Source organism: Lemur catta, chromosome 9 (assembly GCF_020740605.2).
Source record: "Lemur catta isolate mLemCat1 chromosome 9, mLemCat1.pri, whole genome shotgun sequence".
Lineage (NCBI taxonomy): Eukaryota > Metazoa > Chordata > Mammalia > Primates > Lemuridae > Lemur > Lemur catta.
In genome coordinates, this window is record NC_059136.1 from 83575393 (window position 1) to 83593906 (window position 18514).

At 36.7% G+C, this 18514-nt stretch overlaps 1 protein-coding gene across 1 annotated transcript in view; it reads right to left on the reverse strand.

Annotated features, from left to right (window-relative positions):
* Positions 1-18514, reverse strand: part of C9H8orf34 (chromosome 9 C8orf34 homolog) — a 397961-nt gene that overhangs the window by 133591 nt on the left and 245856 nt on the right. Inside the window, 1 exon segment of the mRNA XM_045560952.1 lies at positions 3331-3466. Coding sequence (XP_045416908.1) covers positions 3331-3466 — 136 coding nt within the window.

Genomic DNA, 18514 nt, shown 5'->3' on the forward strand with positions numbered 1-18514 from the left:
CTGAAGCTCATATACCATCTTGAGACTAAAGAAAGAACAGGGGCTCAAAGCATGGCCCAAAACAGACTATGGTGGCAAAGCAGGTTATAGTGGCAAAAGAGGTTATGGGAGGGAGAGAAGAGCTGGCTAGTAAACATGATCTAGTTATATAAATGAAACCTCGCAGGTAGCAGCCCTCAAAGAGAATAGATAGTAAATGTTTCTTCAGACCTTTGAAGGTGTCAGACTCTCAGTTAACCTTTCCTAGATTAGAGAAGGGAAGGGCCTCAAAGAAACCCTGACTGCATCGATGCAGATTTTCTCTGCAGATACAAATCTCCCCACAGAAGACGGCTTTGCAGGGCTACTTCTGTTTTCTGGCTCTCTGAACCATCATCTGAAAATATACCAAAGTATATTTTGAGGTAAAATATTTTGATTTCCTTCAATAGCCATTTATGAGGAAGCAGGCCCTCACCAGACACTGAATCTGCCAGTACCTTGATCTTGGACTTCTCAGGCTCTAGACCTGTAAGAAATAAAGTTCTAAGCCACCAAGTTTATGGTATTTTTGTTATAGCAGCCCAAATGGACTAAGACACCAACCAGTGATATTTTAAAACATTATGTGGACACACAAAACAACCCACAGTTAATGCCTTCTGCCTCTGATAATTGTTCAGCCCTGGCTCTAAAAGCATCATTCTCACAGTCTTAAGTGCCTTACCTGCAACTAAGAGAGGTGAGGTAGTGACATAAATTACTGTTGAAAAATTAATGATGGAAAACTTTGATAACCACATCAATGCATTACAAAATAACCCACTTTAAGCAGTATTAGGAGTCATTCTCCCTAAGTGTCTCATGTTTAGAGACATGACAACCTTTGTTTCAGATGATCTGTTCAACAATGTTTATACAGCAAACAAACATAGAAGATAGATATGGAGGCTCCCACTAGAGCAATAGCTAGACATGCTAACTTCTCCACTCTCACTGCTTCACTTGACTAGCCTAAAAAAAAAAAAATAGACATGCTAACTGTCCATTACAAAATACTCATATTTTATAAGCTCATGGTTCCTCTCCAGGAACTAAACCTATATCCCTGCCTCAGGCCAGTGGTTGGGAGGGGCTGGGGAGTGTCCTGTGTTCTTTGTGCCACAGAATATGGCTCAAAAGAATTGTCGCAACGGAGGTCCTGAGATTGTCTTAGCTAAAGACATGTCTATCTTCTATGGTTGTTTGCTTTACTGTAGCTACAGTAATGCAACCTTCTGTGCTATTTGTGTCATTCTGTGAGAATTGTGGCTCAGAGAATCAGTGAAGATGCTAATATTCTGGTTATTGTGATTGCTTTGCGTAATAAAGTCCTTGATCTCTGAGCCAAGAGTTTCATGTCTTCTGCTAGCATGCACAGAACAGAAGCAGACTAACATATCAAGTTGTAAATACAGTAAAATCTCATATAATTCATAGTTTTTTCTTCTACTGCAAATTCTAGCTATAGTAGCTGCTCTAAAATGAACAGTCTAGTTTTCTTCCATACAGTTTACCCCACTTTTCTGAATCAATATATTTCTCTTTTGCTTTTGACAGTACAACACTGCCTTATTTTCTGTCAAAACAATTATGAACTACTATCATTTCAAATGCCTGAATCTTTTTCTATCTCATTATTTTTATTTAATTTGGATCTTTATCTTCACCTTCAGACAATTGCCTATTGCTTAGCAATAAAACAAAATGACTAACAGGCAGACTGTCAACCTATTTCAAACCTATGGGTTTGAAATTGGCCACGTACTTACTGGCTCTGTTACTTTGGACAAATTAACCAACTCATGCCTCAATTTCCTTATCTATAAAATGGAGACAATAATAGTGATTAACTACCAGATATCTGCAAATTAAATGAATTTACACATTTAATGTGCTTAGAATAGCATATAGTATATAGGAAGAATGTAATGGATGTAACCAATTATTATTCAGTTGAATTTTCTTAAAAAATTCAGTTAAGGTCTCACTTCTTTGCAATTTATAATCTAACTCTATTGGGAAGCTGAATGATAATTTAGGGTTACAAATGCACTTTCCCAGTTCAAATCCTCAATAGTTTAGTAAAACATTATTTTCATAGGGTTTGCCTTTTGAAAAAACCAACACCTCATCTTCTACAAATGATATGAACGACCAAGCACCAAACTCTCTCCATGTAAATGTACAAAGATACTACAAAGTTTAAAACAAAATATCAAATAACTCTTCCATAGATGACATTGTTCACTCAGGATGCCTAAATGTTATCACATGAATATTAGAAGTTTTCTTCATGGCCCTAATAAAAAAGTCAATTCACCAAATATCACTTGTCTGAGGCAATGATTCCATTGGTGTTTTCCCTGTGTTATGGCATTTCTCTTAACGGCCTCAGATAACATCCCTTGATTTTCTAAGAGCTGTCTTTTCTATTTTTCTAAGCCTATAACAATTAAAATAAACATTCCAAAAGGGTAAAGCAAAAGAGGAAAAGCTGCAAAAATCTGATTTGATTTTCCTACATTTTCCTCCCTCCCTATTTCCAAGCAGCTAATCCCCTCTCAAACAGTACAATAGAACAGCTAGACATAAAGAAAAGGAGATAAAATTGGCTAGCCAGTACATTGTTCTTGCTAATCTGGACCATTTACATAAGGGTTAGAAGGCTTGTTTTATCATTTAAACAGGCTTAAAAGCCTCTTTGCAAATGAGATTTAGTTCCTACAAAGGAATGAATTCTAGCTATTTGGTGAGTTTCTGCTAGACCAGCACCGGGAGCTGATTTGGCAGTGTCTACAAGCTACTTCTTTGGCCACAAACAGCATATGCAAAGATTGCTTCCAACTGCCAAAACTGAAAAGCATCAAGCTGATTAAATTCTTTCCAGGAGGTGAACAGGATGTGAGGGGCAGGTTAAGAGGCCAATAATACCAGATCTTAAACTGTACCTGGGCAAACTCTTCCTTTGTGCAGGTGCTTTAAAAGTGACTTTGAACATTCTGAGCTCCTAGAATCTTCCTTTGAAGGGGAACAGAATGGAGGACAGCAAATGAAATTCTGACATAGAAGACATAAAATAGTCTCAAACTGTGAAGTGAAGACAATCCAAACTCTTTGATGCATTGTTGGTCTGAATGACACTGGACACAGGATAAACTGCATAACTGACTCCCTTGCCAATGTTAACACAAAAGATCACTAGAAGGAAAAGATTTTCTTAACACAGAGGAGTACAAACTTTGCATCAAAATCTTAGATTTTTAAAATCAAGATTATGTTTATGCATACTATACCTATTATGTGTTTTACCTGGCACACCTTGAACAGATGTTCAGTGTGACCTTGGCCTGAGGCTCAGCAGGGTGAGTAGGACGGCCTTGGTTAAATTTGCTCCCAGAAGGTACCAAGGTTGTTACTCCCTCCATTCTTAAATCATTAAGATCCTCTGTAACAACACAAACAATTACAGAGAAAAAATTAACTCTAGTAGAATTATGGAGAAAAGTCCATGTTTTCAGGCATCTGCCAGTAGTTTGTTAAACAAAGCATTATTTTATATTTCCCCTTAGGAAAAAAATCTAACTTCATGTATCAATTATTTTTCAAATTATTTCTAGATGTAGTTGGAGACAAATTATATGTGAAGATTTACAGGAGACAAAATGGTAAGACACTGAATATACAAACAGAAAATGAGCTGAACATGGAGGACAATAGAACACTGATGCACAACCTCTGTTGTAACCATCTGGGGAGGCCAAACCATAATCTCTATAGCAATCAGCCCAAAATGGTCAGGACTTGGTCAGTGACTGCCAGCTTCCCTACTTTTCACCCTTGCTCCAACACAGAACCAACAAGACAAAACTGAATATATTCTAAAATCAATTACATAAATCCACTTCTAATTAGCCTGTTTCCCGCTTCCCCATCCAACTACTTCCAATCAGAATATACCCAAAGCCTTCTTTTTCACTCTTAACTTTTTCTTTTTGCCTTCACCTGAAGAGGACAACAGTATACCTGGATGGTCCTGCCCAAGAGGTTCACTGAATCCGCTTTCTATTTTTCCCAGGTCCTCAATTAAGATTTAAAAGGTCTAAATTTCCCTTGTGATTCAGTTCTGATATAATATGTACATGAACTCTTTCTTTGTTCAGCAAACAAAGGAGCTTGTAAAAATGATTTCCATTACTTGCTCTCAGTGGTAGCAAAAAAAAAAAAAAAAAGGACATAAAGTTTCAAAAGATATAAATTATAATTTTGCTAAAACATAATCCATCACTGAGGGATTAATCTATATGAGGAGGAAAATCACTCTCTCCTGGTGGACTAAATAAAGACTATAAAAACACCCTAGACCTCGCAAAGGACAATTGAGAGGATTGCTAGGTTTAATTGGATATTACAAAGAGGGTCAAATTTTCCTGAGATGGTGACAACTCTTAGTTTAAGTTGTAAACAAGCCTTCTGTCATCTGAAAAAGGCTTGTCAACAGACCCCTTCCACAGCCATCCCCAAGTAAAAGCTCTTTTGTCTCCTTGTGCATAAGCAATCTGGAAAAGCACTTAGGGTTTTAGTTCAACTTCATGGGAGTCATCAAAAACTCATCACCTTGACCTGTTTGCCAAGGCTTAGTCCCCTTGTTCCAGAGCAGAGCTGCCATTTCAAAAGTTGGTGCTTCTGCTGAAATAGTTATGGGCTCCCCTCTGATCCTCTGGTTCCTGATGCAACACAGACATTACTGCTGCCCGAGGATACATGACTTTTTAGCCAGCAACTAAATGCTCATGAGATCCTGGTAATCTCTCCCTCTCACATTCCTATTCACCACGGCAGCAGTGGTGTATTTGTTGCCACTCTCCCTCCTGCCCCTGCCAGAAGGAGGGAACCTCACAATTACCTCACTTAGGGAACTTTCTGTACTTTACTCAGTTTTTTTTAAGGAGTCCCATTGAAAATCCTGACCCAATATTATTTGTTGATGGATCATACTTCAAAACTTGAAACTGGAGATTATTAAGTAGGATATGCTGTTACTAATTAAAGCTTACCTGTAAAATATAGCCCTCAACGTTAGGTAAAATCAACCCACATGGCAGAACTATTGCACTTACTTGGGCTTGTTGACTGAACAAAGACCTCAGAGTAAATATATATCTGGTATGCTTTTTTTTAAAAAAAAAAGATATGACTTTGGGATGCTTTAGAAACAACGGGTTTCCCAAGTCTGCTAGAACCTCCATAAAAAATAGACAAGAAGTTTAAGACACTTTTAGATGGACTCCTACTTCACAAGGAGGTAGCTATTATAGAGATTAAGGCTCATGAACATACAAATAATATGGAAGCTAAAGGAAATATTCTAGCAGATTATTTTGCCAAACTGGCAGCCTTAACCAAGGTTATGATCCTAAAATTTTAAAGAATAAATGCCTGAAGTAATTCAAAGACACTGTTATAAAATATTAACATTTAGCCTCTGATTTTGAAAAGACAATGGGAAAAAATATGGTTCTAGCTTCACTTAGATCATCTCTGCTGTTCTTGATAACACTGAGATAGGGAATGGCATGTCCTGTTCGATAGTCATAAGCTCTGAACCACGGTCTCTAATAAGACAAGAGATAGTAGAGAAACTGGCCAAACCCAGCTAGAACTCAGATGGCCATGAAAAACAACCTCAGGTTACCCTCTCTGCTCATTATACCCTGCTTACAATATACTAGCATACTAAAAGAAACTCCCACCAGCACCATGACAGTTTATAAATGCCATGGCAAGTCTCAGAAGTTACCCTTACAGTTTAGAAAGGGGAGGGACCCTTAGTTCCATAAACTCCCCACCCCTTTCCCAGAAATCTTATGAATAATCCTCCCTCTGCTTAACATAAAATTAAGTAGCAGGTGTAAAATAAGAGCCCAGAAACTCACAAGGTGCTAGCTACACTCTGTTGTTCTGAAAGATAGCTGCTATCTATCTATGGGGCAGCCTCCCTTTTTTTCTTTTCTTACTTTAATACACTTGTTTTTGCTTTACTCTGTCGGCTCACTCGTGAATTCTTTCCTGTGTGAAGCCAAGAACCCACGTGGCTTTCAACCAGACCCCAGTTTTAGGGTCCACTTTCTTGTATCAGCACCAGATGGCTTGAAATGGATACTAGTTAAATTTCTCCATAAAATGACACATCATGGTACAGATAACCTGGTTACTATCTTAAATCAACATAGCTGGGAAAACTTTAAAAATGACAGCGGAGGTCATTTTTGAGTTATGTGTCACTTGTTGACAACCTGGCTCTGAAAAAGCTGTAAAGATGGGACATGATCAGGAACCAAAGCTTCATGGGCCTTTTGAATAACCTCCAATGGATTTTCTACAGCTTACACATTCCATGGGATTTGAATATGTTTTAGTTACCATATGTTTATTTTCAGGTTGGGTTGAAACATCTTGCTGAAAAGCTATAGTCTTTACATTGCTAAAAAACTGCTGGATTTTGTGTTTCCAGCCTTGAGAATACAAACCTTATATCAAATGTCCAAGGCACACACTTTACAAGAAATATAAAAGAGCATTACCCCTTACTCAGAAACCATCTTGCCCTTACCACATACATTCTTCTGGAAAAATAGAAAGAATCAATGACATTCTCAAAACAAAATTAACAAAATTTTGAGAAACCCTTGAGCTTTCTTAGTCGAAGTTACTCCCACCAGGCCCTTATAGCAGTATGGTTCATTCTCTTAGGGACACATTGCTTATTCCCCTATGAACTGGTAACTGGAAGGTCTATGTATTTCAGCATTTTACCTATGATACTATGCTCTTCCCTACTGCACACAGACATGGCAAAATATTGCAAGTGACTCACATAATACAACCAGTCCTACTACCAACAGGTTAAGGTCACATTCTTAAACCATCTTCTTAAGCAGCCTCTTTATGATATTCAACCAGGAGATTTCACCTGTTGGAAGATGTATCAGAGAAAAACTGCTCTTGACTCTCATTAGAGGGGATCTTATCAGATACTATTAACAAACATAGAAGTAAAACTCACTGGAGTAAATTCACACCTAAAGAAGCAATAGAATCAACAAAATTAGGAGGCTACTCTAATAGAGGACCTCAAAATGATGATTCTCAGAGATTCTCTAGAAGCAGCTGATCTTCAGAGTAGACAGCTGACCCATGACCTTCAGAGCAAACTGATGACCTCAGATAATAGACGGCTTCTGCCCAAGATGTTGGATCAATATCCCAGCTAATTCCTATTTTGATTTTCATCTACTTAATTATAATCGGTCTTCTCATTTTCTATAGAATGCTGTTCATTGCCCACCAACAGTGCTCATCTTTCTTTTTTATTTTATTCTTACCAAAATTTTTAGAACAAAGTATAATCACATTCTAACACTAATTCGTATTATCCCAAATAGTAGCCCTGGAGCTTACTGATTGCTGGGTATGCTATCCCTCACCAGACCATGATGATAAAAAACCTTTGGAAAATTCCAGGCTTATCAAATGAGACCACAGGGAATTATAGCCAATGGCATTTCTACTTACACCTACATGGACAAATGGTCTTAAGCAATCAAACTGTGACTTTGCTAGTGTCCCTCTCTCACAGAAAAAGAACCAGTTATTACAATCTATTAACTAAACTCTAGGTAATTACAAATTTGAATTCAAGAACCTTTCTAGAATGATGAGCCAATTACTTGCTACCAGGAAGAGAATAATAGAAATTACAATGTGTAACCCAGCCAATGAAAGGCTTTATTCCAACCCCATGTCATGAACAACGCCTTTTTTTCAGGATCCCCATGTGTTCCTACCAGACAGTACTTCCTTTGCAGCCCGATGGCTAGTCCTGCTTGCCTCATACACACACATCTCATGCACTTTAGGAACAGTAATACAAATCTTACCTGTACACAGACACCCTAATTCTAGAGATTATCAAGCCTGGAAATTTCAACTTGGTTATGAGCTGTAAAAATGAGGCTACCCTTGATTATTCAGGCATTCTACTTGGAGGAGTTACTGATTCATTGTGTAGGGAAACAGTCAAAGCCCTTCCAACAGTGGAAATCATACAGATGAAAGACTATAAGACATGTATTACTAATGCTGCCAGAAATTATAAATGGTACTACCTCTATCCTACATAAATACAAATGCACCTCAACTTACTGTCAAGAGTAGTGTTGGACAATTGCATTGTTCTGGATTTCTTGTTCACTAGTTCTGGTGGTATCCTTGCCATTGCTAATACTCCTTTCCATACTTGGAGCAATTAAACAAGTAAGGTAGAAATGTTTATATCTCAGTTTGACGAAAAAGCTATTTGGTCCTCGCGACCTGTGAGATTTGTTCTTTTGGCCCAGGTTGGACCATTCAGGTTCTTGGTTCTGAAGCATCTTAAATGGACTTTTATTATTTTTGTTTTTGTCATAGTGATCATGATGCTGGTACATTGAATTCTATCCATTCTATCCAGAGTCTTTTTTTTTTTTTTAACATTGATTTATTCCTTTTGAGGGTTTGCCAAATACAAAGATAGATTACTAGGTATAAATGATTAAGGAAGAATAATGGTTTGTTTTAGTCAACACTGTGTTTAGTATTTTTTTATTTTTAATTGTTATGGGTACATAGTAGTTGTATATATTTATGGGATGCATGTGATGTTTTGATATAGCTATATAATGTATAATAATCATATCAGAGTAATTGGGGTATCCATCACCTCAAGAATTCTCCATTTATTTGTGTTAGGAACATTCTAATTGCACTCTTTAGTTCTCTTAAATTATACAATGACTTGTTGACAGTTGTTACCCTTTTGTGCTATCAAATATTAGATCTTGTTAATTCTATCTAACTATACTTTTGTACCCATTAACCATCCCCACTTTATCCCTCACTCCGTGCTATTTTTCCAAGCATTTGGTAACCATTATTCTACTCATCTCCATAAAATCATTTTAATTTTTTGCTCCCACATATAAGGGAGAACATGCAAGATTTGTCTTTTTTTGCTTGGCTTATTGCACTTAACATAATGTTCTCTAATTCCATCTATGTTGTTGCAAGTGACAGGATTTCATTCTTTTTGATGGCAGAATAATATTCCATTGTGTATATGTACATTTTCTTTATACACGTATCTGTTGATGGACACTTAGGTTGATTCCAAATCTTGGTGCTGCAATAAACATGGGAGTGCAGATATATTTTAAATATACTTATTTCCTTTCTTTTGTATATATCCTAGTGGTGAAATTGCTGAGGTGTATGGTATTAATAGTTCTGTGTTTAGTTTTTTGAGGAACCTCCATATCATTCTCCACAGTGGTTGCGCTAATTTACATTCCCACCAACAGTGTACAAGGGTTCCCCTTTCTCCACATCCTCACCAGCATTCATTATTGCCTGTCATCCAGATAAAAGCCATTTTAACTAGGGTGACATGATATTTCATTTTCTGATTTGCATTTCTCTGATGACTAATGATGTTGAGCATTTTTTCATGTATCTAATTGGCCATTTTTATATCTTCTTTTGAGAAATATCTATTCAAATCCTTTGTCCAGTTATAATAGGATTATGTAATTTTTTCCTATTGAGTTGTTTGAGTTCCTTATATATTCCAGTTATTAATCCCTTGTCAGATGGGTAGCCTGCAAATATTTTCTCCCATTCTGTGGGTTGTCTCTTCACTTTGTTGATTGTTTCCTTTGCCATGCAGAAGCTGTTTAACTTGATGTGATCCCATTTGTCCACTTTTGCTTGGGTTATCCAGAGTCTTAAATACTTCTATGTGGCCACTCTCTCATCAGATGACCACAGTAGTGATACAACAAAAGAGAATAAGAAGATCTTGTGATACAACTGACTATGGAGACAAGTGAACAATCATCAAGCAATGAAGATTGGGATCTCTACTTTTTTGTCAACCTCTTTTGGCAAAGGAGATATTGGGAGACAGAATATCCAAAGAGACAATGGAGAGATCATACATGGCATTAGAACTTAGACCCACAACCTCTGCAGCAATTGACCCAAAATATTCAGGACTTGGATAAGAAAGGCCAGTATCCCGTTTTTCACCCTTTTTTCCAACTCAGAACCAACCAGAGAAAGCCAAATATGCTCCACAAACCAATTGCATAAGATGGTCTGTTTCTACTTAGCCCTTCTCCAGGTTTCCCATGCCAACAACTTCAATGAGAACACGAAGCTTTTCCTTCTTTTTATTTCCCCCTCTTCATTATAAAGCTATCCCACTCCCCTTCCTGCTTTAAGGTCTGTGGCAAATGCAGATGATAGTGGCTGACTTCCATCCTATTACAAGCTCTGAATAAGCAGACAAATATTCTCTACTTGTTCTCCTTTGAGGAGGTGGGAGGTCTTCATTTATTTTCAAAATAGCAACCTTCAAATATCTAAAGGTTTGTCATACAGTAGAGATATTGGATTTCCCTCTATGTCTCCAGAGAAGGAATGGGTCTAAGAAGAGGGAAGTGTATGGTGTGTTTCTGGGTCATTATAACAACTTTCTAACATTTATAATTATTCAAAGGCATGTTGTACAGTGCTGTGCAGGAGAAGTGCCACCCTATCCTTGAAAATGTTTAAAGCAGAGGCTGAATGATTCTTTACGGTGGATGATTTAGAGTTTTGCAGAAGCATTGTACTAAATGGTTTAATTCAAATCTAAGCTTCTCATACATTCTCATTATAATTCAATAATGGATTTAGGGTATGTCTGATACTGTTAAAAATAGAAAATTGAACATATATAAAAGAACATTGTTTAAATGAAGCAACAATCTTTTGGGGGTCATATTGCTAACAGTTGCTTCCTCAATCTTAATTTTGGAGCCACAAAGCACACCACACTGACTTATTAATGAATTCTTCATACTGATATAAAGAAATTATGTGCTTCACTCTGGGCTGGAGAGTCCAGACATGCTGGCCCCTTGTTACCTTTTAGGACATGCTCAAAGGCCAATTGCACAATTTCTCTACTAATAAGATACAGTATGGAGCTTCATGATAATTATCTAAGCATTTTTAGATTGACATATGTAAAGAAGGTAATAAGACATGAATTTTATGATTGCATTTTGATGAATAGTAAAAACTCCTTGCCAGAACTCTTCTTTCATATGCAAATTTAAGGAGTGTATTTAATGTTACTTTTTGAACATTTTCTAACCATTTCTTACTCCCCATCTGGACAGCACCTCTTTTTGCCAGCTCAGAGTAAGTATCACAATGTGGGAAAAAAGGAAATCCTAGAGTCAGACGCCTTCTGGAATTCATTTGCTGGTTCACTGGAGACTTCAGAGTGCTGTAAGCTGAAACTGTTTCAGCCACAGCTATGACTTTGGAAGGGTCAGATGCAACAGTGGTGATGGCAGGGAAATTGGTCCCTCCAGTCTTAGAAGAGGCCTCACTCTGAAAAATATTCATTCATTCTTTCTTTCTTTATCAATATAAATTATTTTAAGGAAGTCCAATGAGCTCCTAATAACTACCAAGTACTTACCAAGTTATAAATGGTTATATAACCATCTTAAGAATCTGGTTTGGTCACAAGAGGATGCTAATAATCTATGCATAATTTACAAAGGACAAAAATAAAATAAAATATAAATCTAAGTATCACTAGCTTCATTTCCTTAACAACTTTATTAAAGGGAACAAGTGTCTAGTATTAAATAACCAAGAGAAAGAAACAGAAATTCCCAAGCTTGGGAAATTTGGGAAAACTTGCATAAATGGAAAGAGAGGGACAAAAACAAGTCAAGGGAGGAAATACCAGGAACATTTTTTAAATATAGAAAACTTAGAATATTTAAACATCAATAGTATTGAAGGAGTTAAAAATATAACATTCTGGTATATTGACTAACTTCAGTTACAGCATCCCCTACAGCATCAGAGTCTTTTTTCTCTTTCCTTCCTTCTTTTCTTCTTTTCCTTCAGTTACAGGCACTTGAAAAACAGTAGGTGCAAAAAGATCACTTGAGCATCATTCTATTTCTTAGATGCAGAGGGTGACATTTCCTTGTGAAAGATGCCCTCCCTATACTACAAGAAAAGCAACATACTTATCATCAAGGACAGGATACTGAGACTGAGAAAACTCTGCACAGACCTTGTTTAAATAACTCTCATCTTTCAAGCCTCCCCATTTCAATTGATTATTCACAACTTACTATTCTTTGTTTCTGTAATTGACTCTGTTTCTTGTGTCTTCATTTTCTTTTGAGGGTTCCTATGCCATGTAAAACTTACATTAAATATTAAATAAATGTGTGTGCTTTTCTCCTGTTAATCCACTAGATTATACCAATTTAATTCTCAGGACCAGCCAGGGGTAAAAAAACAACCAAAACACCCTAAAGGGAAGAGGTAAACTTTTGCCTCCTCTACAACATCAGAGTCTTTTTTTCTCTTTCCTTCCTTCTTTTCTTCTTCCTTCTTCTTTTCTTCCATTCTTTCTTTCCATTCTCTCATTCTCTTTTCCTTCATTCCTTTTTGGGGCCTTTTTCCAAAGTAAAAATATTCTCCAAGATATTCTATTCTCCACAATATCAAGCTCAGTGTTATAGATGCAGCACATATACCATCTTCGGTTGCAAGTAGATACAAATTCAGTACATTAAGAAGAGATTTTGGCCAATTAGAAATTTCTTAAAAGAAATCAGAAATACTTTTTACAAAAAAGACTCTCATGATGGCCAGGCACAGTGGCTCATGCCTGTAATCCTAGCATTCTGGGAGGCCAAGGTGGGAGGATTGCTCGAGGTCAGGAGTTCAAAACAAGGCTGAGCAAGAGTGAAAAAAATGGAAAGAAATTAGCTGGACAACTAAAAATATATAAGAAAAATTAGCCAAGCATGGTGGCACATGCCTGTAGTTCCAGCTACTCGGGAGGCTGAGGCAGGAGGATTGCTTGAGCCCAGGAGATGAGGTTACTGTGAGCTAGGCTGACATCATAGCACTCTAGCCCCAGCAACAGAGCAGGACTCTGTCTCAAAAAAAAAAAAAAAAAAAAAAAAGACTCTCATGATTGTTAAGATGACAGTGATAGAGAAGGATCATATGAAAATCAACTGACGGGATGTTTTAAAAACTTACTTCCCCTACTGTGATACTTTAAAATTGAACTGACTAGTAAATGAGAGAACAATGTAAAGAAGATAGATAAATACAATATAGTGTGATCAGCCCTATCCTAGAAAAAAAAAATATTTTAACTGTTACAGGAAACAAATGAGGTGGAGCAAGGTAGCTGAATAGAAACCTCCAGCAAGTGTCCCTCAGCATGGACACCTAATTCAACAACTATCCACGTAAGCAAGCACCTTCAGAAGAACCAAAAATCAGGTGAGTGATCATACTACCTGGTTTTAACATTATATCAAGGAAAGAGGCACTGAAGAGGGAAGAAAAGACAGTCTTGCACTGCCTATGACACCCCTCTCCAACCTCCTGGCAGTGCCCTGAGAATCTGTGTGCCCCAGGCAGGGAGAGTGAAGTGATTTGGGGGCTCTGAATTGAAACTCAGGACTGCCCTGGCACAAGGAAACACAGCATAGGGCAGAATTCTGCCAGTGCCCACAGAGGGAGCATTTTGACCAGGCTGGCCAGAGGAAAATCCTCCACCCTGAAACCTGAGTTTCTGCTAGCCCCACCACCAGCAGAAAAAGAGCAGCCTGGGGCCTGGACTAAATTCATGCCATCAGGCCACAAAGGCTGCAGTTCTTGAGCAATTCCTATGGCTGTGCTGGCTCAGAGCCAGTAGACTTGGGGTGCACATGACCTAGTGAGACACCAGCAGCTATTGCCAAGCCAGTGCCTGTGTCACCCCTCCCCCAACAGCTCAGGGAGAATCTTCTTCCACTTGAGGAAAGGAAAGGGAAGAGCTCAGAGGACTTTGTATTGCAACTTGGGTGCCAGCTCAGCCATAGTAAAATAAAGTACCAAGCAGACTCCAGAGGCCCCTGAGTCCAGACCTTAGTTCCTGGACAGCATTTCTGGGTCTGCCTTGGGCCAGAAGGGAACATGCTGCCCGAATGGAAGGACCCAGTCCTAGTGGGATTCACCATCTGCTGACTAAAGAGCCCTTGGCCTTTGAATAAACATCAGAGATAGCCAGGCAACAGTCACCACTGGCTTTGAATGAGACTGGGAAGGCTTCAGGTGTGATCTAGTGCTGGTGGCCATGGGGGAGTGCCCATGTCACTCCTCTTCCAACTCCAGCACCCCAGCACAGAGAGTGAGGGAAGAAAGTGAAAGACTTTGCCTGGTAATCCAGGGAATTCTCTCATATCTTATCCAAGTCCAAGGTGGTACCACCAGAAGTCTACAAGAATCACAGCATTACTGGGTTTGGGGTCCCAGTGCTGATTCAGTTGCAGTGACCAAAGACTTAGAGCACAACACTCCATTCCCTTTGAGTATCTGGAAAGCATTCTTAAGGACAGGTTCAAGCAGGCCCAGACTGTGAAGATTAAAATAAATACCTATCTCTTCAATGCCTAGACATCAATGAATATCATAAGCATCAAGAACATCCAGGAAAACATGATCTCACCAAACGAACTAAATAAGGTACTAGTGACCAATCCTGGAGCAATGGAGATAGGTGACCTTTCAGACAAAGAATTCAAAATAGCTGTCCTGGGGAAGCTCAATGAACTTCAAGACAGTACAGAGAAAAAATTCAGAAGTATATCAGAGAAATTTAACAGAGATTGAAATTTAAAATAACCAAGTAGAAAATCTAGAGCCTAAGAATTCAGTTGAAAAACTGAGAAATGCATCAGAGTCTCTCAACAGCAAAATTGACCAAAACAGAAGAAAGAGTTAATGAGTTTGAAGACAGGCTATTTGAAACACAAGTCAGAAGAGAAAAAATAATAAATAAGAATGAAGCACACCTACAGGATCTAGAAAATAGCCTCAAGGGGACAAATCTAAGAGGTGGGAGAGAGAGAGACTGGTGTAGAAACTTTTTTCAAAGGAAACAAATGAGAAAGCAACTAAGGTTAAAAAAAAAAAACCCAGAAAACAAAAAACTGCCAGATATTGTCTCTGGCATTCGTCACTATTCTTACTGTTTTCCACACACCCTGTATTGCAGAGGCTAGAAAATTACAAATTGCATTGCTTATACTATTTTACTATCTAGTTCTCCACATAGGGTTTAGGTTTCATCAACAAACTATAGACATTAGATTTGGAAGGTAGAAGAGAGGTCAATCCATTTATTTTCCTCTAGGAGCAGTCCCAGTTGGGTGGAGTTTGATATGAGAATTGTTGATTACTTTTTTAAACTCTATATTCCTCTGAAGTTATCATCATATTTCTATGGCAAAACATTTATGACATCTGAAGCAATATCCTGCCGTTTTCTAACTTTGAATGGCAATAGCCAATGCCTGACTCTGAATCACAGCTGCAGTAAAATATATAAAAATTGATGATGGCTCCACTGACTTTGAAACCTCCAGCCCAAGCATCAAATTCCCTGAATTAGATCCCTTTATATTTTAATTATGTAGAATAGTTTCAGTTGAATGAAACCTGACTGATAAAGAAATTATTAGGAAGTTGAGTAAATTAGGTGACAGATATTAAATAAATAAAAGTATATAAACCATACCAGCTGGTGAAGAACTTTTCAGAGGGATAGAAGAACATGAAAATGTACAGAAATATGAAAATAGGTAGTACTTTTCGGAATGTTATGCAGCTCATATGACTGTAACCTGAGATGTTTAGGGAAAGCAAAATGTTATGTTAGAAGAGTTTAGTCTTATTATAAGGGAGATAATGTGATGAATTCTGTGTTTTAGAAAGATAACTATAGGTGTATTTATTATAACCCAATTTACTAAATAAATCATTTTTAAAAATTTATAAAAATTAATTTTAGGAATATTCTTCTTGAACATAGTCAATATTATGAAAAATATAATCTCCATAAAATATTCCTTAATGAAATATATTCCACCCATATATTCAGTGAATGAGTTTATAAATATGACTCATAATTATGTATATCATATATAAATATATGACTCATAACTATAAATGCATTTCTTAATAAATTCTTACTTAAGACTATATAAGTGTATATTCAGCTACATATCAAAAATATTTTTAATATGGTCAACATATTCAATGTATTGTACAACTGCACTCTCCAATGCATTAGGCACTATCTACATGTTGTTATTGAGCACTTGAAATGTGGCTGGCTAGTTTGAATTGAGATATGCTGAAAAAGTAAAATACACACAGGATTGAGAAGACTCAGTACAAAGAAAATAATGCAAAATACCTAATTTATAACTTTTATATTAGCTATATGTTGAAATAATGATATTATCAATATACCAAATAATACTAAATAACAATATTATCAATAATATAAATTATTAACATTAATTTTCTCTGTTTCTTTTTCTCATTTTTAATGTGACTACTAGAAAATTTTAAATTACTATCTTGCTCCAATTTGTGGCTCATATCATATTTCTATTGACCAGTGCAATTCTAGAACATACATTTCATGAATATATTAATAAATACTATATTTTAAAAGAAGTTTTTCTATGTTCTATAGTTTTCGACCAAATAAACAGTCCTTAAATTGATGCAAAGCATAATACATTCACTGACTATATTAGAGAATAATATTCAAGAGGTAAATATGATCATATACATTTAGTCTATCAAAAGGAATATTTTTTTATTATTTGCTATCCTCCTATCTGTCTTAATTTTTTTCTAAAACTCTTACCATTATTTGACTTTTCATAAATAAATACACACACATGCACACATGCACACACATATTTAAACATAAACACACACGAATACATACAGATACACATACACACCTATTCTTCATTTATTTTAAAAACCCTATTGCTTTTCTGATACCTCAGAATAGGAGCTTCATCTTTTTCATTTATCATTGTAATCTAGTGTCTTAGAAGTGTGTCTAGCATAGAGTAGGCATTCATTGATGTTTATAGACTGTAAGACTTTGTGTAATTTGATAATTAGTTAATTGATCATTTGATAAATTGATCTTTACATAGAATTGACTTATGGAATACTGGTTTTTGAAAAAATACTTTTGGTGCACTTACCTACAGCCACTGACAAAACAAAAACCTGGAAATAGGGAGGTATGGCAGGAAGAAGTTTGTATCAGTAGTTCATGTGTAAGTTTTTGAGGGCCTGGTGGTAGGGAATAGCAGTAAGAAGAGAAAGAAATGTATTGAAAGGTCAATTTCAGAAGAAGATTCCACAGGATGTGGTGAATGATTGAATGTGAAATCTGAGCAGGTTTCTCCACATTACCACTTCTGGGGAACACAGGAAGAGATAATACTTTCGGTTTCACACATGCTGAGATGGAGCTATCTTCAAGCTATCCATATGGATGCCTGGTAGACAGAGGGACAAGTCAGGAGCTAGTGAAGGAGTTTGGAATGGAGCTATAGACCATCTGGCTGAGAAAACCTGGTACAATTATCATCCCAGTAGTTAGAGTCAAGCAGTGACACTTTTTGTATCTAACTTTCTTTACAAGTAAAATGTGTGCATTATATAAATATTATATTTAAAAACTTATAAAGAAGAGAGTTCTACATTTTGTTTTTCTTTTCCACACTAGAAAGCCCAAACCAGTAATTTATTTTTAAAGTTAGTCTGTAAAATTGTATCTTCTGAGTCACTGGAACACTGTAGAAAAAAGTGAACTAATTTATGACTAAAGACGTGAGCATTTTGTCTTTATACAATGGCGAATAACCAAGCATTAATCAAGCAAAAAAGTGTTTTGATTTAATTTAGGGAAATAACAGCTGCCTAGATGAAATAATCCCAGGACTTTCATTTCATTCAAGTGCAATCCATGAAATAATTTACAGCTGCTTGACCTGGACAATGTGGGAGATGAGTGAATTTTCTCATCTGTTCCAAGGAACTTTATAACAAAAATTAAAAGCTTTCCAAACCTAAGTGTCTCCACAGTGATCCAGGGATAGGATACACAAGAATTACATAGCAGTTTTTCCCAGCATTGCAATTGGTTTGTTGATTTACATCGATAGAGTTGATTTGGTCAAACGTTTCAAGCAGATGTTATATATTTTGAGTGAATTATTAAAAATAAAGCAAATGTTAAGAAAACATATCAGACATTAGACAAGTTTAAATCAAATGTGCATGAAAACTTTTTTGTTATGTGAGACAGCTATATTTCTTTAAAAGAGGGAAAGAAAGGAAAGAGAGGGAAACATAATTCACTCTGCTGGGACATATTCTGGTTGAGGGATGAAGGAAAGATGTTAGGGCTATTCTGCTGTTGGGCCTCTATTTTTACAATCATGCAGTTTAGCATTCTTCCTTAGTACAACTTGAACAGTACAACTTGAAGTTT